We start from the raw sequence: 26,030 nt of genomic DNA on the forward strand, positions 1-26,030 counted from the left end.
TCTATTATTATTGCGCTTAAAAAAAATCACAAACTTTTTAACCAAATTAGTACGTTTATATTCCCTTTATTTTGATGACCTATAACTTTTTAATTTTTCCGTATAAGCGGCGGTATGGGGGCTCATTTTTTGCGCCATGATCTGTACTTTTTTTTGATACCACATTTGCATATAAAAAACTTTTAATACATTTTTTATAATTTTTTTTTTTAATAAAATGCATTAAAAAAGTAGGAATTTTGGACTTTTTAATATTTTTTTTCGTTCACGCCGTTCACCGTACGGGATCATTAACATTTTATTTTAATAGTTCGGACATTTACGCACGCGGCAATACCAAATATGTCTATTAAAAAAAAAATTTTACGCTTTTTGGGGGTAAAATAGGAAAAAACGGACGTTTAACTTTTTTATTGGGGGAGGGGATTTTTCACTTTTTTTTTAACTTTTACATTTTTTAACATTTTTTTTTACACTTGAATAGTCCCCATAGGGGACTATTCATAGCAATACCATGATTGCTAATACTGATCTGTTCTATGTATAGGACATAGAACAGATCAGTGTTTTCGGTCATCTTCTGCTCTGGTCTGCTCGATCACAGACCAGAGCAGGAGACGCCGGGAGCCGCACGGAGGAAGGAGAGGGGACCTCCGTGCGGCGTTATGAATGATCGGATCCCCGCAGCAGCGCTGCGGGCGATCCGATCATTCATTCAAATCGCGCACTGCCGCAGATGCCAGGGATCTGTATTGATCCCGGCACCTGAGGGGTTAATGGCGGACGCCCGCGAGATCAGCAGCCGGGATCAGCCGCGCATGACACGGGCATCGCTCCGATGCCCGCGGTTATGCTTAGGACGTAAATGTACGTCCTGGTGCGTTAAGTACCACCGCACCAGGACGTACATTTACGTCCTGCGTCCTTAAGGGGTTAAATGCTGGTGTTACACTACATTTTTCATTTTCACAAGGGAGAATAAGAAAAAAAAAATGTGTAGCCCCATTTCCTCTGAGTAAGAACATAGCCCATATGTGGATGTAAAGTGCTCTGCGGGCGAACTACAATCCTCAGAAGAGAAGGAGCACCATTGGGCTTCTGGAGAGAGAATGTGTCCGAAATTGTGTTTACAAAGCCCCCATAGTGCCAGAACAATGGACCCCCCCCCCCCCACATGTGACCCCATTTTGCAAACTACACCCCTCACGTATTGTAATAAGGGGTACAGTGAGCATTTACACCCCACAGCTGTCTTACAGATTTTTGGAACAGTGGTCCGTGAAAATTTAAATGTGAATTTTTCCTTTGCACAGCCCACTGTTCCAAAGATCTGTCAAAAGCCGGTGTGGTGTAAATGTTCACTGCACCCCTTATTAAATTCTGTGAGAGGTTTAGTTTCCAAAATGGGGTCACATGTGGGAGGGTCCACTGTTCTGGCACCACGGGGGGCTTTGTAAACACACATGGCCCCTGACTTCTATTCCAACCAAATTCTCTCACCTACAGCTCAATGGCACTCCTTCTCTTCTGAGCATTGTAGTGTGCCCGTAGAGCACTTTACATCCACATATGGGGTATTTCCATACTCAGAAGAAATGGGATTACAAATTTTAGGGGCTTTTTCTCCAATTACCCCTTGTGAAAATGAAAAATTTGGGGTAAAACCAGCATTTTAGTGAAAAAAATCAAATTTTTCATTTTCACGTCCAACTTTAGCGGAAATTTGTCAAGCACCTGTGGGGTGTTAAGGCTCACTGTACCCCTTGTTACGTTACTTGAGGGGTGTCATTAACAAAATAGTATGCCATATGTTTTTTTTTTTTTTTTTTTTTGCTGTTCTGGCACCATAGGGGCTACCTAAATGTGACATGCCCCCCAGAAAACCAAATTTGCTTTACAAAAGCCAAATGTGACTTCTTCTCTTCTAAGCATTGTAGTGCGCCCGCAGTGCACTTGACGTCCACTTGTGTGGTTACAAATAATTTTGGGGGGCATTTTTCTCCTATAACCCCTTGTAAAAAATTTTAATTTTGGGGAAAACCAACATTTTAGTGAAAAAAAAAAATTTCATTTACACATCCAACTTTAACGAAAATTTTTCAAACACCTGTGGGGTGTTAAGGCTCAGCAGACCCCTTTTTAAGTTCCTTGAGGGGTGTAGTTTCCAAAATAGTATGCCATTTTGTTGTTTTTTTGCTGTTCTGGCACCATAGGGGCTTCCTAAATGGGACATGCCCCCAAAAAGCCACTTCGGAAAAACTCATACTCTAAAATCCCATTGTTGCTCCTTCCCTTCTGAGGCCTCTAATGCACCCACAGAGGACTTGACATACACATATGAGGTATTTCCTTACTCGAGAGAAATTGGGTTACTCATTTTGGGGGGCTTTTTCTCCTTTTACCCCTTGTCAAATTTAAAAAACTGGGTCTACAAGAACATTTGAGTGTAAAAAATGAAGATTTTGAATTTTCTCCTTTACCTTGCTGTTATTCCTGTGAAACACCAAAAGGGTTAACACACACTTTCTGAATGTCATTTTGAATACTTTGGGGGGGTGCAGTTTTTATAATGGGGTAATTTATGGGGTATTTCTAATATGAAGACCCATCAAATCCACTTCAAAACTCAATTAGTCCCTGAAAAATTCCAATTTAGAAAATTTTGTAAAAAATTTTAAAGATGCTGCTGAACTTTGAAAGCCCTCTGATGTCTTCCAAAAGTAAAAACATGTCAACTTTATGATGTAAATATAAAGTAGACATATTGTATATGTGAATCAATACATAATTTATTTGGAATATCCATTTTCCTCACAAGAGAGTTTCAAAGTTAGAAAAATGCAACATTTTCAAAATTTTTATGAAATTTTGGGATTTTTCATCAAGAAAGGATGCAAGTAACGACGAAAAATTTCCACTGTGTTAAAGTAGAATATGTCACAAAAAACTATCTCTGAATCAGAATAATCGGTAAAGCATCCCAGAGTTATTAATGCATAAAGTGACAGTGGTCAGAATTGCAAAAAAGGGCTCAGTCCTTAAGGGGTTAAAGCGTAAAAATAAAAGTAAAGTTTTTTTTGAAAAAAAGTGAAAAACCCCCTCGCCTAATAAAAACGTAAATTGTCCCATTTTCCCTATTTCACCCCCCAAAAGTGTGAAAAAAAATATTTTATATACATATTTGGTATCGCCGTGTGCGTAAATATCCGGTCTATTAAAATAAAATGTTAATAATACCGTACCGTGAACATTAAAAAAAAAGTCCAAAATAGCTGCTTTTTTTTTTTTCAAAAAAATTTGATAAAAAGTGTATTCAAAGTTTTATATAAGCAAATATGGTGTACAAAAAAAAAAAAAAGTACAGATCACGGCACCAAAAAATTAGCCCTCATACCGCCGCTTATACGGAGAAATGAAAGTTTTAGGTCTTCAAAATAGGGGGGATTTTAAACGTACTAATTTGGTAAAAAAGTTTGCGATTTTTCTTAAGCGCAACAGTAATGGAAAAGTATGTTATCATGGGTATCATTTTAATCTCTTAAGGATGCAGGGCGTACCTGTACGCCCTGCGCCCATTCTTGGTGTTTAAAACGGGGTCACGTCGTGACCCTGCATCACACCGGGTCGGTCCTGGCTGCTATTGATAGCCAGACCCTGGGCTAATAGCATGCGGCACAGATCGTTGTGCCGCATGCTATTAACCCTTCATACGCGACGATCAAAGTTGATCGCCGCTTTGAAGACGAAAGTAAAAGCTTCCTGGCAGCTCAGTCGGGCTGATCGGGACTATTGCAAAAATCGGGCTGATCGGGACTATCTGAAGCGTGGCTGCGTCTGCTTTTTCTGAAAGCTCCGGGCTTCCTAGACTGGGACGTGACGTCACGCCACGTTGCGGCCTCAGCGCCCTCTCCCATAGAAATGAATGGAGGGGGCGTTGCGTGACGTAACGTCCCCGACTTGGAAGCCCGGAGCTTTCAGAAAAAGCAGACGCAGCCACGCATAGAAGCCACGCATAGAATGCGAGCTGCTGCAGGGAGATCGCAGGGGTTCCCAGCGGAGAGCCACCCCGCGATCAGACATCTTATCACCTACCCTTTGGATAGGGGATAAGATGTTTTTGGCCGGAGTACCCCTTTTAAGTCCAAATGGGCTGAGTCCTTAAGCGGTTAATTGAAGTAATTTACAAATCTGTTTAACTTTTTGGCACCAGTTAATTTAAAAAAAAAATTGTTTTCTACCGGAGCACCCCTTTAACCTCTTTGGGACGCAGGGCATATGCACACGACCTGCTTCCCCGATCCTTAAGGACTGAGGGCATACCTGTACGCCCTGTTCCCGTTTACCGGATTTAAACTGTTCTCACCAGGAGAGAACGGGTTAAACCCGGTGGGTCCTGGTTGCTAGGGGCAGCCAGGACCCATGGCTAATGCCGTGCACAGCCGATCGGGTCGATGCCCGACATAAACCCTTTAGACGCCGCGATCAAACGAAAGTAAAAGAATCCCGGCAGCTCAGCTGACAAAATCGGGATGTCCTGATCAGCTTACTGGACGACAGGACGGTCCTCACCTGCCTCTCCATTGTCCGACCGGCGATCTATTGCTCCATGACCCCTTCCCTATTAGAAGTTTAAATCACCCCCCTTTTCCCTTTTTTTAAATAAAATAATGTAATAAAGAATAAAAATAATCATATGAGGTACCGCCGTGTGCATAAATGTCCGAACTATTAAAATATTAGGTTAGCTTAACCACACGGTCGTTGGCGTAGACGTAAAAAAGAAACCAAAGTCAAAAAGTGTGCATTTTTTGTCACTTCATACACCATAAAATATCAATACAAAGCGATCAGAAAGTCCCATCAAAACAAAAATGGCACCGATAAAAACTACAGATGACGGCACAAAAAATTAGCCCTCATACCGCCCCGTACACGGAAAAATTAAAAAGTTATAGAGGTCATAAGGTGCCAATTTTAAACATACTTATTTTGGTGCATTTACCGTATATACTCGAGTATAAGCCGACCCGAATATAAGCGGAGGCCCCTAATTTCACCCCAAAAACCCAGGAAAAGTTATTGACTCGACTATAAGCTTAGGGTGGGAAATACATCATCCCCCCATGTCATCATCATCATCATCATCCACCCCTTCATCATCCACCCCTTCATCATCCCCCCCCTTCATCATCCACCCCTTCATCATCCCCCCCCCTTCATCATCACCGCCTGTCATCATCCCCCCCCTGTCATCATCCCGTCATCATCCCACACCCCCCCCCTCCATCATCACTGCCTGTCATCATTACCCTGTCATCATCCCACACCCCCCCTTCATCTTCACCGCCTGTCATCATCTGGATGATGTCGAAGGCCGCAGTGGTCTTCAACCTGCGGACCTCCAGTTGTTTCAAAACTACAACTACCAGCATGTCCGGACAGCCGATGACTGTCCGGGCTTGCTGGGAGTTGTAGTTTTAAAACATCTGGAGGTCCGCAGGTTGAAGACCACTGAGGGCGGAGAGTTCACTCGAATATAAGCCGAGGGGGGGTGTTTTCTGCACAAAAAATCGTGCTGAAAAACTCTGCTTATACTCGAGTATATACGGTAGTTTAATTTTTTTTTAAGTATTAAAATAAAATCTATATAAATTGGGTGGACCTAAAGACTAAAGATAAGGTGTCATTTTTAACAAATCTTTCACTGCGTAGAAACGGGAGCCCCCAAAAGTTATTTCACCACACAAATAATTTTTTTTGTTTCGCCGCAGGTTATATTATAAGATAAGTGATGTCATTGCAAAGTACAATTGTTGACGCAAAAAACAAGCCCTTAAATGGGTCTGTAGGTGCACAATTGAAAGCTTTATAAATTTTAGAAAGGAAGGAGGAAAAAGCGAAAATGCGAAAATTAGCTGAGTCCTTATGTTAAGAGCCTGTCTGCCAATACATTTATATTAACCACTATTTGATCTTCACATGCAGATACTGACTATCTGATTGCATGGTCTTCACTTATAAATGAGCTTAGTGGCTAAGGGCCAGATGTGTGGTCACTTGAGGGGGGAAAAAACCACTTGGATTTTGAACAGATGCTTGCAAGAATAATTTATTCTTTCTAGGTTTTACAAACTGTTTACTTATTGATCAGTTGTAGCCAACAGAGGTTTGGACTTGTGTAGAGCCAGAAGAACGTCTTATCGCCTGCCATCACCACACCCATTGTTTGTCATCTGTAAGACGTGTGTGTTTACAAGCTGACTTAGGACACAGGGTCAGAGAGTGTACACTGCAGGCAAGTTGCCAACTGACCTGCACATCATACAGGATAATAAACTTCTCTCCTTATAAATGATTTGTTTTCATTTTTTTTTTAAATCTTTTTTTTACAGTTGTCTTAGAGAATCATGAAGTCACGGAGGATGACATGACTCCCTCACTGAAACGACAGCGCATAGAAATCAACTGTCAGGATCCATCCATAAAGGTTTGTGTTTGCCATATTTCACCTTCTCTTACCCTTATTTGTTTACTGAAAATGTCTTCCTGGAAGATAAAATGAGATGAGTTTAGATACTTCATGGACACATCTGAATGATCATCATGTAATACGTAATTTCTCCTCCATACCACTGCTTTTTTTTTTTTTTGTAGAGGAGGGAGGTGTGATTCTAGTAAATTAAAATGCATTAGTGTGGAAAAGTGTTCACAAGTGCTGTCATTTCTTTCTGTTGTGGCTAGAAATCCAACCTAAGTTTTAATGTTAATACATTTTTTTTAACTTTTTTTTTCCTAATGTTTGCCACTAGATGGCAAACTTGCTGTTTCTGATGGTTATGCCTGAAGATTGTATTTTTAATTGAAATTATTTGTATGCAAGGTCAGAGATTAAATTCTTTTCTTTACCTACATTTTTCGGTCAGCAAGTCTGAAAAAAAAAATGAGTTATGCCCCAGCCTAATCTCAAAACTGGATGTATTTCTAAAAATTCTAAATCTTAATATAGGTTATGATTTTTACAGCATTGCAGGAAACATAATATGACTAACACTTGTAAATATTCTTAATCTGGGCATTAAAATGTTCAGTTCCTATGTTATAAATAATACTTTCTGCAAAGGGTCAGCAAGAATCAGCAGCTAGGCCATTTAGGGAGTGATATAGAGATATACAGTATATGTAGCTATACTAACAGATTTTGCTTATTTTTTTTTATTATTACTCAGCAACTTCTTAAACCTTTGTTAATGTTTTATTAATAGGGGTTCTTTAGCACCTGTATGTTTAGGAGTATGCATTGAAAGCTATCCAAAAGACCACTTCTTTGAATAGACCACCCTTGTGTAGATCAGATTTATTTTTAAGTGAATTTTCAGTTCTGTCTTTTGTGTATACTGCCACTACCTCAACATAATTTTTCATTGTAATTTTGGGAGGATCAAAGTACCTTTATTTTGTGTCCACTGAAGGCTCATGTTCTAGTACTTTTTTTTTTTTTTTTCTAGTCCTTCTTGTTCTCCATCAACCAAACAATTTGCCTGCGGCTGGACAGCATTGAGTCTAAGTTACAAGTTCTAGAGGCAACTTGTAAGTCTTTAGAGGAGAAGCTGGACCTGATCATGAACAAACAACCTACACCAATCCAAGTGCCCATGGTGGCTGGGTCCCCACTTGGAGCTACTCAGACATGGAACAAAGTCCGATGGTAGGTGAACTATTATAAAATCCTTTGCCCGTGTAATGTTATTGAATATATTTAGTATGTATTGGTTTATAATTTACATTACCATTAACATGACCAGAGCCTACAGGAGTCTGGTTGTATACTATATTTTACTTATACACTAAAACTAAGGAATTTGCCCACCAATATTTATCACTTATCTACATGATAGGTGGCAAATGTAAGATTGCTAGGAGTCCACCCACTTGGACCTTCACTGGTCAAAAGAATGATACCCTACTTATATAGGTTTGATTTTGTCGTACTTCTAGAAAAAATCCTAACTACATGCAGGAAAATGTATATGTTTAAAATTGTCATCTTCTGACCCCTATAACTTTTTTATTTTTCCACATACGGGCCGGTGTGAGGGCTAATTTATTCCACCGAGATCTCAAGTTGTTAGTTAGTTGTATTGATCGGACTTTTTGATCACTTTTTATTCATTTTTTCATGATATAAAAAGTGACCAAAAATACGCTATTTTGGACTTTGGAATTTTTTTTGCGCGTATGCCATTGATTGTGTGGTTTAATTAATTATAGATTTTTATAATTCGAACATTTCTGCACGCGGCCATATCACATATGTTTATTTTTATTTACACAGTTTGTTTTTTTAATATGAAAAAGGGGGTGATTCAAACTTTTATTAGGGAAGGGGTTAAATGATCTTTGTTAACTTTTTTTTCACTTTTTTTTTGCAATGTCATAGCTCCCATAGGGGACTATAATACTGCACACACTGATCTTTTACATTGATCAATGTTTTCTTATAGGAAACCATTGATCAATAATTCTGCCGCTTGACTGCTCATGCCTGGATCTCAGGCACTGAGCAGTCATTCGGCGATTGGACAGCGAGGAAGAAGGTAGGGGACACCCCCTGAGCTAACCGGCATTAGTTTACTTTCACTTTAGATGCGGCGTTCAACTTTGAACACCGCGTCTAAAGGGTTAATAGCGCGCGGCACTGCGATCAATGCCACACGCTGTTAGCCACAGGTCCCGCACGTTGTTAGAGGCCGGGTCCGACCCGCTATGATGCGGGGCACGGCATGGCCCCGCGTTATAGGAAGGGAGTGGGCGGAGGGCGGACAGGTATACCCTTCGTCCCCAACAGGTTAAAGGGGTTATCCACCATAAAGGCGATTTTAGTACGTACCTGCCATATAGTAATGGACATGCTTAGGATGGCTCTGTGCTTGTCTTTGGGCTAAATGGCTATGTTGTCAGATTACCATAACACTGTGGCTAGCTTTTTGTGAACTTGTATTTCCTGTTTGATTTTTCTTTTTTTTTATACTACAAATCCCATAATTCCATTTTCCTCCCTCCCACACATCAGCCACTCCACCCATTGAAACATAAATGAGCTGCATCCATTCAAAAGACCTGTGGTTTTCAATTAAGGTTGCCTACAGCTGTTGCATTAGTTGCAGATTGATCTCTCTCCCACCAAGCAATCGCTCCACCCATTGAAGCAGACAGGCTCCCTGTCATCAGCTGACTAGGGAGTCAGGTCTCGGCTGCATTGCAACCTCGGAAAAATCTGAGACAACAGTAATTTTGTATGCTGTTAAAAATAAATATTGGGGTGAAAATCCCAAACGAATTGTGAGAAAACCATCACACAAGTACAGACTCTATATTATGAACTACACTAACTTTACAGCACCTGTAGCATAGTCAAATAAAAAAAAAAATCCTGGAATACTCCTTTAACCCCTTGAGGGCCAGGCCATTTTTCATTTTTGCACTTTAGTTTCCCCCCCCCTTTAAAAATCATAACGCTTTCAATTTTCCACCTACAGACCCATATGAGGGCTTTTGTTTTGCGCCACCAATTTTACTCTTATACTATAGACAGGGGAAAACACAAGACAGAGCTTCCCATTGGGCAGTATGTTTGGTACCGTTGGTATTACAGGTGAGTAATGTAATAAAACTCACTCATCTTGTTAGGTTGTGTTTGGCACACAGCAATCTTAAAAGCATTTAAGCATATTGGGGTAATGGTGCAGCCGTCCGGATTTTTCGAGTGGATCCTCTTCACACTCGATGGATAAATATGGCAGTGGAAAAAAAATTGTCCGGAAAGTCTGCCCAAGACGTTTTGCTTGTACAAACTTCAGAAATAGACTTGTTAATAATCCAAATATTCCTTTATTTGCCTTCTCAGACATGTTTTGAGGTTTCAAACCTCTTTTTCAATGACCACAGCAGTTATAAACACAATTTTACTTTCTTAATAAAATCAATCCTTTCACCACAAAATCTATGGCGAAACCAAAATAAAATTATTTGTGTGGCAAAATAAAATAAAATAAAAAAAAACAAAAATTTTTGGGAGTTTTTTGGAGCTTTCAATTCCACGCAGTGCACAAAAATGGTTTCTTATATTTTTTCTGTAGGTCCATATGATTAAAATGATGCCCAACTTATATAGGTTTAATTTTGTTTAACTTCTTTTTAAAAAATTATAACTTTTTATATGAAAATTTGCATGTTTAAAAATGTCCTCTTCCGACCCCTATAACTATAAATTTTTCCGTATACGGGGATGTGTGAGGTGGGGCTGGGCGGTATACCGGTTCATACCGAATACCGAAATTTTTTCCCTGCACGATATGAATTTTTCCCGTACCGCAATATCGGTCGTGCCCCTCCCCCTCAAATAAGTGAATTATCAGCCGCAGCGGCTGTCCCCACATCGGGGGAATCATCATCATAATAGTCCTGTGAACCGCCCGCGCTTTAAATTAATGAGATGCAGGCCGCGGTGCTATAAATGGTTAAGATGCCGGCCATGGTGCCATAACTGGTTAAGATGCCGTCCGCATTCGCAATGAATGGTTAAGATGCCGTCCGCATGCGCTATAAATGGTTAAGATGTCAGCTGCGGTGCTATAAATGGTTAAGATGCCAGCCGCGGTGCTTTAAATGTTTAAGATTCCGGCCGCCTGTGCTATAAATGAATAAGATGCGGCCACGGCAAGCTGTCACCTCCCCCTGCAAGCGCTAAAAGCCGGGCTTTTAGCACTTACATGGGGAGCTGACAGCTTTCCGCTCGCAACTTATCAGCAGGTTGCAAGCAGGACGTAAATTTACATTCTTGGTTGTTAAGGGGATAAAGGTGAATTACTGTAACTCTCAATGATAGTTTCCTTAAGGGTCCTTAAAGAAATTAATGTGCATATGCTCATTGGGGGAGATTTATCAAAACCTGAAAAAGTTGCTGAATTGCCCATAGCAACCAATCAGATCGCTTCTTTCATTTTGAAAAGGCCTCTGAAAAATATAAGAAGCGATCTGATTGGTTGCTATGGGCAACTCAACAACTTTTCCTCTGGACGGGTTTTGATAAATCTGCCCCATGGTCTTCATCCACCATTGTTGATTTGAGTCTATTATGAACAGCTTTGTGTAGATGTGTAGAAATGATGCAGGAAGTGCACATATCACTGCCATTTTGTGACCGATTTAGTTTTTTGTTTTACTGTCGGGGATGGTCAGTAGGCATGTATAGCTACATGCATTGAAACCAAGTGGAAGCACTTCTATAACATTTGTTGGAGGAATAGGGAGGAAATATTACACCCTATTGATTAGATCATTAAAATTGTAGTTTATATGTTGATAAATGCCCCAAAACAGACACATATGCTTTGATTGTTGTTTGGGTTGAGTTACAAAGCCCACTAATACTGAACGTGATCCTTGAAGGGAATTTGTCAGCATGAAAATTCTTTAAGTCAGTAGTTTTTAATAACATTTTGTAAATGTAACAAACAACTACAAAAATACTCGGCAAACACAGAAATTTTTTTTTTTTTTTACACAAAACTCACATATTCACGTGTGAAGCAGCACAAGGAAAACTTCAGCAGACAATAGAGGTACTTTCCAGCACAAAGATAAAAAAAGGCACATGTACAATACATGAAAATGCTTTTGTGGTGTCCCACTACAGGTACATAGTCTTGTATTACATGTAGGCCCTGTCAGGTTAAGTCCCTCAGTGACCTGGGGGCTCCCCTGCAGTGACTCCTTGTGTTATCTTGCTGATTTATTAAATGTGGTGTATGTTACCTTAAGAACATAGATAGGATTCTAATGTATAGATAGTATATAGGACTCCAGGACCTGTGTGAGTAAGCCTGATCACATGTTATGTTATACTGTTATATGATTTGTTGCAATATGTAATCCCAGAGATCACCAGGTTTAACCTATGACCCACAGCTTGACCAATGGGCAATAGTCCAGCCCCCTCACTATATAAGGGGTAGCCATCTTTAACTCAGTCTTTCTCTTTGAGGTATGTGCTCATAGCTACAACATCAAAGCCTTTGCTGAAGCAGCTACCAGAGAATCTCAGGACAGTGTTCAGCATCTGGAGTTCCACAAAGCTACAACTCTCCAGTAAGTCAAGTCTATGTCTGCTGTCACTGCATCTAGTCAAGTCTTGCACATAGTCAAGTCCAGTCCAATAACAGTGAAGTCTAAATTACAAGTCCAAGTTAATTACAAGTATTGGTCCAGCAAGCTGCAAGGTCCTCTGGGTAGAGCTGGGCAGTATGACCAAATATGTGTATCACAGTATTTTTGTAACTTATGGCGGTTCCACGGTATATAACGGTATTTCTTTCACCCCCCCCAAAATCATGGGACCTACGAGCAATGTTTTGCTCTCCCCCCCCCCCCCCCCCCCCCAAAATCATGTTACCCGCCAGCGCTGTTCAGCTCCCCCCCAATTAATTATGAGCCCAGCGGGGTACTACTCACATATGTCAAGCACTGCCCTCCTCCTCTTTGTTGGGGCCGTTGGCGCTGGAACTCACTGTACGCCAGTGGTCTCCAACCTGCGGACCTGCAGCTGTTGCAAAACTACAACTCCCAACATGCCCGGACAACCAACGGCTGTCCGGGAATGCTGGGAGTTGTAGTTTTGCAACAGCTGGAGATCCGCAGGTTGGAGACCACTGCTGTATGCTGAATCCCTAGGCCCGGGCTGCAAAAGATAAAGAAAATAAACTTTAACTCACCTACGTCGGCCTTACGCTGGGGACTGGAACGTCGGACAGCAGTCAGCCTATCACCGGCCAGAGCGATGCCCCGCCCCGGCCAGTGATAGACTGAGCCCAGTGTCATGTAAGAAGCCTGCTTCTTATATGACAGTGGGCTCAGCCTATCACTGGCCCGGGGGAGGACATCGCTCCGGCCGGTGATAGGCTGACTGCTGTCCGACTGATCGTGCAGCCCAAAAATGTCGGTATTTGGTATGAACCGGTATACAGCCCAGCCCTACCTCTGGGTACTGGTCACATCTCTGGGACAATCTGGCCATAGCTGTGAAGATAATTACAACTGTCTTCTATTCAGTAAAGCCTTCGTTTACCTGCAACTGGTTGTGGACTCTTTATTCACTACTAGCCCGTGGGATAGCGGAGAATCTGGGCATGTTGTGTTCCGGAACCCGAAAACCACACTGGCGTCATGAACACATAGAGGTTAATACCGTCCGACTCCCGGGGTTAATAACATCTGATCCCACCACTCATTGCAACACCTGTGGCCCTGCCACTACTCACTATAGTGGCACACAACACTTTCTAATCTATTGGTATCATGTTATAGAGCAAAAGGAGCTGCCATATTGAAATGCACTCAATGGCCAGTTTATTATGTACACCTGTTCAATTGCTTTTAGCACAGATAGTTAGTCAGCTAGCAACGTGGCAGCAACTCAATGCATTTAGGCATCTAGACGTGGCCAAAACAACTTGCTGAAGTTCAAACAGCATCAGAATGGGGAAGAAAGGGAATTTAGGTTACTTTGACCGTGGCATGGTTGTTGGTGCCAAACAGGATGGTCTGAGTATTTAAAAAAACTGTTGATCTACTGGGATTTGAATTTACAAACATCTCTAGGGTTTACAGAGAATGGTCTGAACAAAATATCCAGTGACTGGCAATTGTGTGGGCGAAAATGCCTTGTTTAAATCAGAGGATTGAAGAGGATGGTCAGATCGGTTCGATATGACAGAAAGGCAACTGTAACTTAAAAACCACTTGTTACATGCAGAATAACATCTCTGAACACACATCATGTTGAACCTTTAAACATATGGGCTACAGCAGGAGAAGACCACACTGGGTGACACTTCTGTAAGCTAAGAACAGGAAACTGAGGCTACAATTCGCATAGGCTCATCGAAACTGGACAAGATGGGAAGATTGGATGAACATTGCCTAGTCTGATGAATTTCATTTACAGCTGTGACATTCAGATGGCAGGATCAGAATTAGGCATAAACATCATTAATGCATGGATGCATCCTGACTTGTACCAACGGTTCAGGCATGGTGGTGATGTTGTAATGGTGTGGGGGACATTTTATTTGCATACTTTGGGCCCTTTAGTACCATTTAAGAATAATTTTAACCTGTAAGCCTACCTGAGTATTGTTGCGGACTATGTCCATCCCTTTATGACCACAAGGTACCATCTTCTGGTTTCTTGAACACGACATGATTTCACTGTACTCTGAAGGCCTCCACAGTCACCAGATCTCAATCCAATAGAAAATTATTGGGATGTAGTTGAATGGGATATTAACATCATGGATGTGCAGCCGACAAATTTGGAGGAACTAAATGATGCCATCATGTCCATATGGACCATAATTTCTGAGGATTTTTTCCAGCACCTTGTAGAAAGTATGCCACCAAGAATGAAGGCTGTTCTGAGGGCAAAGTGGGGGTCCAACCTGGTGGTCACAAGGTGTACCTAATAAAGTGGCCAGTGAGTGTATATATCTGTGTGGAAAAAGACTCTGTATAAATTGTCATTTATTGATTGACATCTCTGATCTTGCCATGCTTAGTAAAACGAACATCCACTGGACTCCTAAGTGGCATTGTCCACCTGGATCCTAAGCATTGAAAGAACAGGTTTCAATCAATGATATATAAAATATTTTCCCCTAAAGATAGATATATATGTATATTTATATATATGCTCATCTCTTCCTGCATTATAATAAGAGAAGGATAGATTACATATAATTTTCATGGTGAAAGAAATTGTCTTGTAAATGAAAGTTTATATAATTTTCTTCAGTAAAGTATCTGTTATTTGTATGTGTATGTATTTTCATATACACTCCTGCCTTCCTGCATCTATCTTATGAAAACTTTTGTCTTCGATTTGGCAACTTCTTGCTAGCTTCCTTAGGGCATCTGTGAACTCTGTTTGTTTTTTAGGAAAAATAAATAAATAATGTTCTCAGTCAAATACAGGGTGAGCCATTTATATGGAAACACCTTAATAAAATGGGAATGGTTGGTGATATTGACTTCCTGTTTGTGGCACATTAGTATATGTGAGGTGGGAAACTTTTCAAGATGGGTGGTGACCATGGCGTCCATTTTGATGTCAGCCATTTTGAATCAAACTTTAGTTTTTTCAATAGGAAGAGGGTCATGTGGCACATCAAACTTATTGGGGAATTTCACAAGAAAAACAATGATGTGCTTGGTTTTAACATAACTTTATTCTTTCATGAGTTATTAACAAGCTTCTCTTTGTTTACAGCCATTGACATATCGTCGAGGTTAACACGTGAGGAGTGGATAGAAATTGTGTTGATGTCTGGTGAACGCAGTAACCGGGTCATTGCAGCAGATTTCAATGCAAGACACCCTACGAGACCACCCATCTCCCATGTTACAGTTAGCAAACTGCTTGCTAAGTTTCGTGAAACTGGTTCAGTGTTGGATTTGCCATAATGTGGACGCATGAAATCTGTCACTAATGAAGAAACATCAGTGGCTGTCCTAGCTTCATTCAGAAAGAGCCCACAGCGTAGCACTCGCCGCATGTCACTGGAGAGTGGCATTAGTCAAACATCCCTTCGGCGGATATTAGCTACTCACAAATGGCACCCTTACAAACTCCAGCTACTGGAACATCTCAACGAGGATGACCCAGATCGGCGCACTGAATTTGCAGAATGGGCAAAACAAAAATTGGAACAGGACCCTCAGTTTACGCAGAAGATTTTGTTCAGTGATGAGGCAAACTTTTATGTGAATGGTGAAGTTAACAAACAAAACCACCGCTATTGGTCTGACACTAACCCACATTGGATAGAAACCTCCAAGACTGTTGGAACACAAAAATTGATGGTATGGTGTGGTATATGGGGTACAAAGATAGTGGGGCCATTCTTCATCAATGGAAACCTTAAGGCCACTGGATATGTGAAATTGCTACATGATGATGTGTTTCCCTCTTTATGCACTGAAGCTGGCACGTTCCCTATGTTTTTCCAGCAAGATGGTGCACCACCACATTATGAGTGACAGGTCTGAGCATTCCTAGATGAACAGTTACCTGGAAAGTGGATTGGTCATCATGGGCCAGTTGAATGGCCCCCAAGGTCTCCCGATCTGACCCCCTTAGACTTTTATCTTTGGGGTCATCTGAAGGCAATTGTCTATGCTGTGAAGATACAAAATGTGCAACACCTGAAACTATGGATACTGGAAGCCTGTGCTAGCATTTCTCCTGCGGTGTTGCCATCAGTGTGTGAAGAGGGTTGCATTGACAATCCAACACAATGGGCAGCACATTGAACGCATTTTATAAGTGGTCAGAAACTTGTAAATAACTCATGAAAGAATAAAGTTACGTTACAACCAAGCACATCATTGTTTTTCTTGTGAAATTCGCAATAAGTTTGAGGTGTCACATCACCCTCTTCCTATTGAAAAAACAAAAGTTGGATTCAAAATGGCCGACTTCAAAATGGCCGCCATGGTCACCACCCATCTTGAAAAGTTTCCCCCCTCACATATACTGATGTGCCACAAACAGGAAGTTAATATCACCAACCATTCCTATTTTATTAACTCCTTGGGGACGGAGCCCATTATAACCCTAAGGATGGGAGCATTTTTTGCAATTCTGACCACTGTCACTTTAAGCATTAATAACTCTGGGATGCTTTTAATTTTCATTCTGATTCCGAGATTGTTTTTTCGTGACATATTCTACTTTATGTTAGTGATAAATTTTTGTCGATACTTGCATCATTTCTTAGTGAATTTAGCATTTTTCTAATTTTGTAGCTCTCTGCTTGTAAGGAAAACAGACATTCCAAATAAATTATATACTAATTCACAAATACAATATGTCTACTTTATGTTTGCATCATAAAGTTGACGTGTTTTTACTTTTGGAAGACACCAATGGGCTTCAACGTTCAGAAGCAATTTTCCAATTTTTCACAAAATTTCCAAAATCTGAATTTTTCAGGGACCAGTTCAGTTTTGAAGTGGATTTGAAGGGCCTTCATATTAGAAATACCCCATAAATTACCCCATTATAAAAACTGCACCCCTCAAAGTATTCAAAATGACATTCAAAAAGTTTGTTAACCCTTTAGGTGTTTCACAGGAATAGCAGCAAAGTGAAGGAGAAAATTCAAAATCTTCATTTTTTACACTCGCATGTTCTTGTAGACCCAGTTTTTGAAACTTTTCAAGGGGTAATAGGAGAAAAAGCCCCCCAAAATTTGTAACCCAATTTCTCTCGAGTAAGGAAATACCTCATATGTGTATGTCAAGTGTTCGGCGGGCGCAGTAGAGGGCTCAGAAGGGAAGGAGCGACAACGGGATTTTGGAGAGTGAATTTTGCTGAAATGGTTTTTGGGGGCATGTCACATTTAGGAAGCCCCTATGGTGCCAGAACAGCAAAAAAAAAAAAAAAAAAAAATGCCATGGCATACTATTTTAGAAACTACACCCCTCAAGGCACTTAACAAGGGGTCTGGTGAGCCTTAACACCCCACAGGTGTTTGACGACTTTTCGTTAAATTCGGATGTGTAAATGAAAATAACATTTTTTCACTAAAGTGCAGTTTTGTTTCCAAAATTTACCATTTCTACAAAGGGTAATGGGAGAAAAATCCCCCCAAAATTTGTAACGCAATTTTTCCCGAGTACGGACATACCCCATATGAGGCCCTAAACTGTTGCCTTGAAATACGACAGGGCTCTGAAGTGAGAGAGCGCCATGTGCATTTGAGGCCTAAATTAGGAATTTGCAATAGTGGTGGACCCGGTTACAAGGATGGGGCTTGTCTCCACCAAAACCCTACAGCAGTGTTTCCCAAACAGGGTGCCTCCAGCTGTTGCAAGCCTCCCAGGACAGTCTATGGCTGTCCGGCAACACTGGGAGTTGTGGTTTTGCAACAGCTGGAGGCGCCGTTTAGGAAACACGGCCGTATGAGACGTTTTTCATTTTTATTGGGGGGGGGGGAGCGACATGTAAGGGGGTGTATGTGTAGTGTTTAACTTTTTATTATTTGTTAGTGTAGTGTAGTGTTTTTAGGGTACATTCACACAGGCAGGGGTTCACAGTAAGTTTCCTTGAAGGAAACCCACTGTATACCCGCCCGTGTGAATGTACCCTGTACATTCACATTGGGGGGCGCCCCAAACCTTCAGCTGTGGCAAAATGACAACTCCCAGAATGCACTGACAGACCGTACATGCTGGGAGTTAGTTTTGCAACAGCTGTAGGCACACTGGTGGGGAACCACTGAGTTAGAAAACAGACTCTAGCTCAGTGATTCCAACCCATGTGCCTCCAGCTGTTGCAAGACTACAACTCCCAGCTTGTACGGTCTGTCAGATCACTCTGGAAGTTATAGTTTTGCAACAGCTGGAGGCACACGGGTTGGAATCAGACTTTAGCTCAGTGTTTCCCAACCAGTGTGCCTACAGCTGTTGCAAAACTAGAATTCCCAGAACGGCCAGACAGTCAGGGATGCTGGGTGTGTAGTTCTGCAATATCTGGCCCTTCAGATGTTGCAGAACTACAATTCCCAGCATGCCTGGACAGTCTGGGCATGCTAGGAGTTGTAGTTATGCAACAACTGGGGAAGAACAGTTTGGAGACCGCTAAGTAGTGGCCGCCAAACTATAGCCCTCCAGATGTTGCAAAACTACAACTCCAAGCATGCCTAGACTGTCCAGGCATGCTGAGAGTTGTAGTTCTGCAACATCTGAAGGGCCAGATATTGCAGAACTACATGCTCAGCATCCCTGTCTGTCTGGCCATACTGGGAGTTATAGTTTTGCAACATCTGGAGGGCTACAGTTTGGGGACCACCATATAGTGGTCTCCAAACTGCCACTTCAGATGTTGCAAAACTACAACTCCCAGCATGCCCAGTCAGTCAGTGCATGCTGAAAGTTGTAGTTTTGCAACATCTGGAGGACCACAGTTTAGAGACCACTACACAGCCTTTGGCTGTGTGGGCATGCTGGGAGTTGTAGTTTTGCAGCTTTTAGAGGGCCACAGTGAAGATCACTTATCGCGATCGTCACTGCAGCCTTCTCCGACGCACTTTCAGGCCGCCGCTCAGATGATGACACCGCTGCTCGGGGATGACGCCACCTCCGCAGGTCCGGGTAAGCCGGGCCATGTTCCCCCCCCCCCCCCCTCCCTCGTCGCCCGTGTTACATTTTTCTTATCAGGCTGCCAAAAGATCATTGTAATGTGTGTGGGAACACAGTTGTAGGCAGAGGCACATTATATTAAAACAATATTGGATAACCACAAGTCCAATCAACGCTATTGTTTTTTATTGACTTTACATTGTTTAATACACTGCTCAAAAAAAATAAAGGGAACACTAAGATAACACATCCTAGATCTGAATGAATGAACTAATAGTATGAAATACTGTTCGTCTTTACATAGTTGAATGTGCTGACAACAAAATCACACAAAAAATATCAATGGAAATCAGATTTATCAACCCATGAAGGTCGAGATATGGATCATGTGCAATCCCAAAAAAAGATTTTTTTTATGATGTTTTGGTCCACACTGGACCTTCACATAACCATGCTTATACCTCCGCAGCAATCTGGTCTGATGAAGGTCCAGTGTGGACCGAAACGTCGTTAAAAATCTTTTTTGGGATTGCACTAAAGCTACCTTGATTCAATTCCAAAGTGGTGTGCGAAGTTTTATCTATATAATAAAGGATTGGGATTCCTACTCCTGCACCCACAACTAATTTGAGAGTGACCTATCTCTACACAAGGTCTGGATATGGAGTCACACTCAAAATCAAAGTGGAAAACCAAACTACAGGCTAATCCAACTTTGATGTAATGTCCTTAAAACAAGTCAAAATGAGGCACAGTAGTGTGTGTGGCCTCCACGTGCCCGTATTACCTCCCTACAATGCCTGGGCATGCTTCTGATGATGTGGCGGGATGTCCTGCCAGACCTGGACTAAAGCATCCGCCAACTCCTGGACAGTCTGTGGTGCAACGTGGCATTGGTGGATGGAGCGAGACATGATGTCCCACATGGGATGGAGTGAGACATGATGTCCCAGATGGGATGGAGCGAGACATGATGTCCCAGATGTGCTCAATCCGATTCAGCTATATAAACAACCTTGGGGATGTAGGTCCCCTCAGGGAAACCCTGAATAAAGACCCTCCGGTCTAAAACTTAACTTTTAATATTTTCAACTAATAATTAAAGGTGCTCATTTGCCATCAGGTGGCAGTGTGTGATTAAAATTACAATCCCTTATTTGTTAAATTTCAGTTCTATAGCATGCTATGCTTGGATGTAATGACCACAGAGATGTGTTTGCAGTATTCTGCTCTGATGCTGTCTACAGACTTGGCATCACGCATCTCCGTGGTCCAACCAATTTCAAAGACCGGGATTGAGCTAAAATCTATTATCCTCTGACTCAACGTTTTGCCAGTAGGAACTGGCTTTTTCAAGAGTGTGAGGTACACGGAGTTATGGCGCCTCTTGCTATTTATGCCCTCTCTACTGATTGCGCTAATTGTTCGCCGTTCTCATTAGCCAATCATTCATCGTACATCATCTTACATCATGCGCATCATAGGTTTGTGTCTCGCTCATTGGCGGATGTTGTTTCAGTATTACCCAATAGTAATGATGTCTCTGCGCATGACATCGGACTTCATCTTACCACGTGCCCGTATTACCTCCCTACAATGTCTGGGCATGCTTCTGATGATGTGGCGGGATGTCCTGCCAGACCTGGACTAAAGCATCCGCCAACTCCTGGACAGTCTGTGGTGCAACGTGGCATTGGTGGATGGAGCGAGACATGATGTCCCAGATGGGATGGAGCGAGACATGATGTCCCAGATGGGATGGAGCGAGACATGATGTCCCAGATGTGCTCAATCCGATTCAGGTCTGGGGAACGGGCGGGCCAGTCCATAGCATTAAATGAGATCTGTAGTGCTGTGAACTTAGCCCCTATCCAAAGTATAGGGGATAAGTAATAGATCGCTGGGGGCTAGAGCGCTGGGTCCCCCAATCTCCTGTATGGGGCCGCTGCAATGTACGGAAAGGGGGAATTCCGTCACCGCATGACGCAGCAGGCGTAGCACCCCTCCATGAATCCCATAGAGATACATGGAGGGGACATGCCGGCTGCCGCGTCATGCGGGGACGGAACGCCCATTTTCCTGTACATTGCCTCGGCCCCGTACAGGAGATTGCGGTGGACCCAGCTCTCGGACCGCCCGCAATCCTTCAGATAGGGGATAAGTTCAGAGCACTACAGATCTCCTTTAACCTCTTAAGGAAGCAGGGCATACCTGTACGCCCTGCGCCTGGTCCCGGTATATAACGAGGGGTCACTCTGTGACGCCGCGTCATACCGGGTCGGTCCCAGCGGCTACTGAAAGCAGGGACCCTGGGCTAATAGCGTGCGGGACCGATCATTGTGCAGTGCGCTATTAACCCTTTAGATGCAGCGTTCAAAGTTGATCGCGTCTAAAATGAAAGTAAAAGCTTCCCAGCAGCTCAGTCAGGCTGATTGGGACCATCATAATAAATGAATAAAAAGCGATCAAAAAGTCCAATCAATACAATAATGGTACCGATAAAAACTTCAGATCACGGCTCAAAAAATGAGCCCTCATACTGTCCCGTTCACGGAAAAATAAAAAAGTTAAGGAGATAGCGTTTTTCCGTTTTTGCACTTTCGTTTTTCCTCACCTTTTAAAAATCATAACCCTTTCAGTTTTGCACCTAAAAATCCAAATGATGGCTTATTTTTTGTACCACTTATTCTACTTTGTAATGACATCAGTCATTTTACCCAAACATCTACGACGAAACGGAAAAAAAATAATTGTGCGACAAAATGGAAGAAAAAATCCCCCCCAACCTGTCTCATCATGGCCTGTCTCATCATCTTTGATTGCCTTGTCTAAAGAGTTAATGCAGGACATCAGCCGGAACATCGATGTCCGGCATTAGCCACGGGTTCTGGCTGCTGATAGCAGCTGGGACTGTGCGGGTATGATGCGAGCTCAGCTCCTGAGCTCGTTTCATAACCCTCCTGTGCTGCAGCACCGGTTATACCTGGCATTCTGCGGCAAGGGGTTAGACGTATACATTTTAGTTATGATTTTTTACAAAAGTAATACAAAATCAAACCTATATGAGTAGGGTATCATTTTAACCGTATGGACCTACAAAATAAAGATAAGGTGTCATTATTACCCCAAAATGCACTGCGTAGAAATGGAAGCCCCCAAAAGTTACAAAATTGCATTGATTTCTTCAATTTTGTTGCACAATGAATTTTTTTTCTGTTTCGCCGTGGATTTTTTTGTAAAATGACGAATGTCACTGCAAAGTAGAATTGGTGGCGCAAAAAATAAGCCATAATATGGAATTTTTGGTGCAAAATTGAAAGTGTTAGGATTTTTAGAAACCCTGCGTCCTTAAGGGGTTAATGCCTTCCTCTTGCAGGAACTGCTGACACACTCCAGCCACATGAGGTCTAGCATTGTCTTGCATTAGGAGGAACCCAGGGCCAACCGCACCAGCATATGGTCTCACAAGGGGTCTGAGGATCTCATCTTGGTACCTAATGGCAGTCAGGCTACCTCTGTCATGCACTTGGAGGGCTGTGTGGCCTAACAAAGAAATGCCACCCCACACCATTACTAACCCTCCACCAAACCGGTCATGCTGGAGGATGTTGCAGGCAGCAGAACGTTCTCCATGGCGTCTCCAGTCTCTGTCACATGTGCTCAGTGTGAACCTTCATTCATCTGTGAAGAGCACAGGGCGCCAATGTCGAATTTGCCAATCTTGGTGTTCTCTGGCAAATGCCAAACGTCCTGCACGGTGTTGGGCTGTAAGCACAACCCCTACCAGATGACGTTGGGCCCTCAAAATGCCCTCATGGAGTCTGTTTCTGACCGTTTGAGTGCACACATGCACATTTGTGGCCAGCTGGACCTCATTTTGCAGGGCTCTGGCAGTGCTTCTCCTGCTCCTCCTTGCACAAAGGCGGAGGTAGCGGTCCTGCTGTTGGGTTGTTGCTCTCCTACACGTCTCCTGATGTACTGGCCTGTCTCCTGGTAGCACCTTCATGCTCTGGACACTACGCTGGCAGACACAGCAAACCTTCTTGCCACAGCTCGCATTGATGTGCCATCCTGCATGAGTTACACTACCTGAGCCACTTGTGTGGGTTTTGACTCTGTTTCATGCTACCACTAGAGTAAAAGCACTGCTAGCATTCAAAAGTGACCAAAACATCAGCCAGGAAGCATAGGAACTGAGAAGTGGTCTGTGGTCACCACCTGCAGAACCATTCCTTTATTGGGGGTGTCTTGCTTATTGCCTATAATTTCCAACTGTCTGTTCCATTTGCACAACAGCATGTGACATTGATTGTCAATTAGTGTTGCTTCCTGGGTGGACAGCGTGATTTCACAGAAGTGTGATTGACTTCGAGTTACTTTGTGTTATTTGTCTTCCCTTTATTTTTTTGAGCAGTGTACAATAAGTGGTGAGCAGGGTCCCACTTTTATAACAAACGGCAGGAATCTTGGCATTATTAGTATTTTTATTATACAAAAGTGCTGGTGTAATAAACTATTATTATTTTATTGTTTTATAAAGGCTCTGTTGTCTGTGTAGTTTCTGATTGGCTGGTTGTACAGGTTGTATGGTATATTTTCAAGTTATCTTTTGTAATTGCCACTGTTGAACTCTTGGTTTCTGTTTGTTTCTACTGATTTAAGGTAGGTGTATGTGATAAACTGGTTTTAATGTGAGAAGCACAAATCAAGGAATTGTACCTTATCAGGACTGGATTTACAGTAAGGCTACATTTCCACTGGCGTTTTCTCCCCCAAAAAACGCCAGTGGAAAAAACGCTGCGGCCAGATGTTGGCTGTAAATCAATGAGAGATTGCAAAAAAAAAATTCCACTTTGCGTTTTTATTTATTTGAATTTTTTTTATCCTTTTGTCGTTTTTTCACTTTTTTTTTTTTTCAGCTCCTTGGTGGTTTTGCAAGTTGCAGCATGTTGAGTCTATGGCTTTTCCCCCACTCAAATCGTGGCATTTTTCTCCCATAGAAAAGTTTCTGGGAGTAAATAAAAGCCAAGAAAAACGACATTTGGGTTTTAACTTTGGCATTTTTGCAGGCGGTTTTTATTCTTTTTTGGGCTTTAGCAATCCAAAAAAAGTGATGGTTACCTTTTTTAATAAAATTTCGTAGGGTACCATTAAAAAAAAAAATGTATTTAACAAAATTTTTCTTTTTTATAATAACATTTTAATTTTTAATCAGGGATCAATTTATGTGGGCGGGCAGGACCCTAAAAATGTAGCCGACAATAATAAAAATTTAGTGTGTGTGTGTTTTTCACTTCTTTTACTTTTTTTAAAAACTTTTTTTAGGTAGTACTACTACTCCCAGCATGGAACACACTGATCCATGATGGGAGAAATAGTATATGTACTAATTGACAGATTGTACCCTGTGTCATTTCTGACACCTATTGTGATCCTCCTGTATAATGTATAGATGCGGCCGGTTACTCTTCTATGGTCCCCTGCGCTGACTTATATATACACCTATTCATATTTTTTTTTTTTTTTTTTTTTTTTATAAGCAGTTTTGCTTTGGCTTATCTTGTGAGATTTCATTCCATAATTGGCAGGAGGGCAACACATACGTTTATGTGGAGTTTGCTTATGAGCTGTTCTTCTGAAGTTTTACAAGTGTGTGGATATGCAGAGCCAGACATTTAAGCTTTTTATTTTATGAACAGAGAAACATCAGCTTGGTGTCTGCTGGGAAATGGATGAAATAATGGTTTATTAGTTTATTTTCCTTGGATGTTGTTGTTTTGAAGGCTTCCTCCAGCTATTGTTTATTACAACAGTGCCAACATTTTCCATAGGTAAGTCCCTGTTGTCTGGTTTTGATTATTGTGCATCTTCTAGAAGATTGTACATTAAATGTAATCATATTAAAGAAAATATGTCAAACACAGTTCACACCAGTCACAAAAGACCCTATTTAATAGGTTTTAATGTTATAATTGGGGTACCCTGCTTTAAAAAGTTAAAAGATGTACCTGTTGAGCACGAAAGGCGTACCCTGGTCCCGTTACCTCAGTTTAAAGTGTGCTCATGAGCTTAGCGCTTCATACCCCGGTTGTTCCGACTGCTATAAGCAGCCAGAACCCATGGTTTAAGCTGGGAATCGCCGATCGGGCCAATGCCCAGCATTAACCCTTTAGATTCTGCGATCAAAGATAATAGCAGTGTCTAAATGCAGGATCTACCATTACAGGTAGGTCAGTGGAGTAAAAAGTTTAAAAAAACAAACAAAAAAAAGTTAATGAAGGTGAATTAACCCCTTCCCTAAGTGTGAATCGCCCGCTATTTCAAATTTTTTTAAATAATATAATGTAAGCAAAAATAGACCTAAACATATGTGGTTCTGCCACTTGCGTAAATGTCTGAACTATAAAAATATAAGGTTAATTAAATTGCATGGTCGAAAATTGTGCATTTTTGGTCACTTCATATACCATAAAAAAATGTATAAAAAGTGATTAAAAAAGTCTTAAAGTCAACAAAAATGATACAGTTGAAAACAACTAATCATGGCGCAAAAAATTAGCCCTCCTATATCACCGTTTGCAGAAAAATAACAAAGTTATAGGGGTCAGAAGAGGACAATTTTCAGCATACTAATTTTGGTGCACAATTTGACCATGCGTCCCTATCGTAATAGATCTATGCCATAAGGAATATGAGCAAACAAACCATGAAGACAAGCATATAGCGAGCAAAGTAAATATAAATTTTATTAATCATTTATGCACAGCGGAAAAGGCCCTTCCATGGCATGCACAGCATGTCATACAGGGGAGGGGTCAAGTACCGGCGCTCGA

General features: G+C 41.7%; 1 protein-coding gene across 6 annotated transcripts in view; it reads left to right on the top strand.

Moving 5' to 3' along the window:
- Positions 1 to 26,030, top strand: part of BANP (BTG3 associated nuclear protein) — a 710,387-nt gene that overhangs the window by 73,985 nt on the left and 610,372 nt on the right. For all 6 annotated transcript variants that reach the window (XR_008845087.1, XM_056525545.1, XM_056525548.1 and 3 more), the window contains exons 3-4: positions 6,393 to 6,487; positions 7,506 to 7,705. Coding sequence is in view for 5 of the 6 variants with exons in the window: in XM_056525545.1 (XP_056381520.1) it covers positions 6,393 to 6,487; positions 7,506 to 7,705 (295 nt within the window). In the remaining variant the exon portion in view is untranslated. The remainder of the gene's footprint in view (positions 1 to 6,392; positions 6,488 to 7,505; positions 7,706 to 26,030) is intronic.

This window comes from Hyla sarda, chromosome 6 (genome assembly GCF_029499605.1).
Source record: "Hyla sarda isolate aHylSar1 chromosome 6, aHylSar1.hap1, whole genome shotgun sequence".
Classification (NCBI taxonomy): Eukaryota; Metazoa; Chordata; class Amphibia; order Anura; family Hylidae; genus Hyla; species Hyla sarda.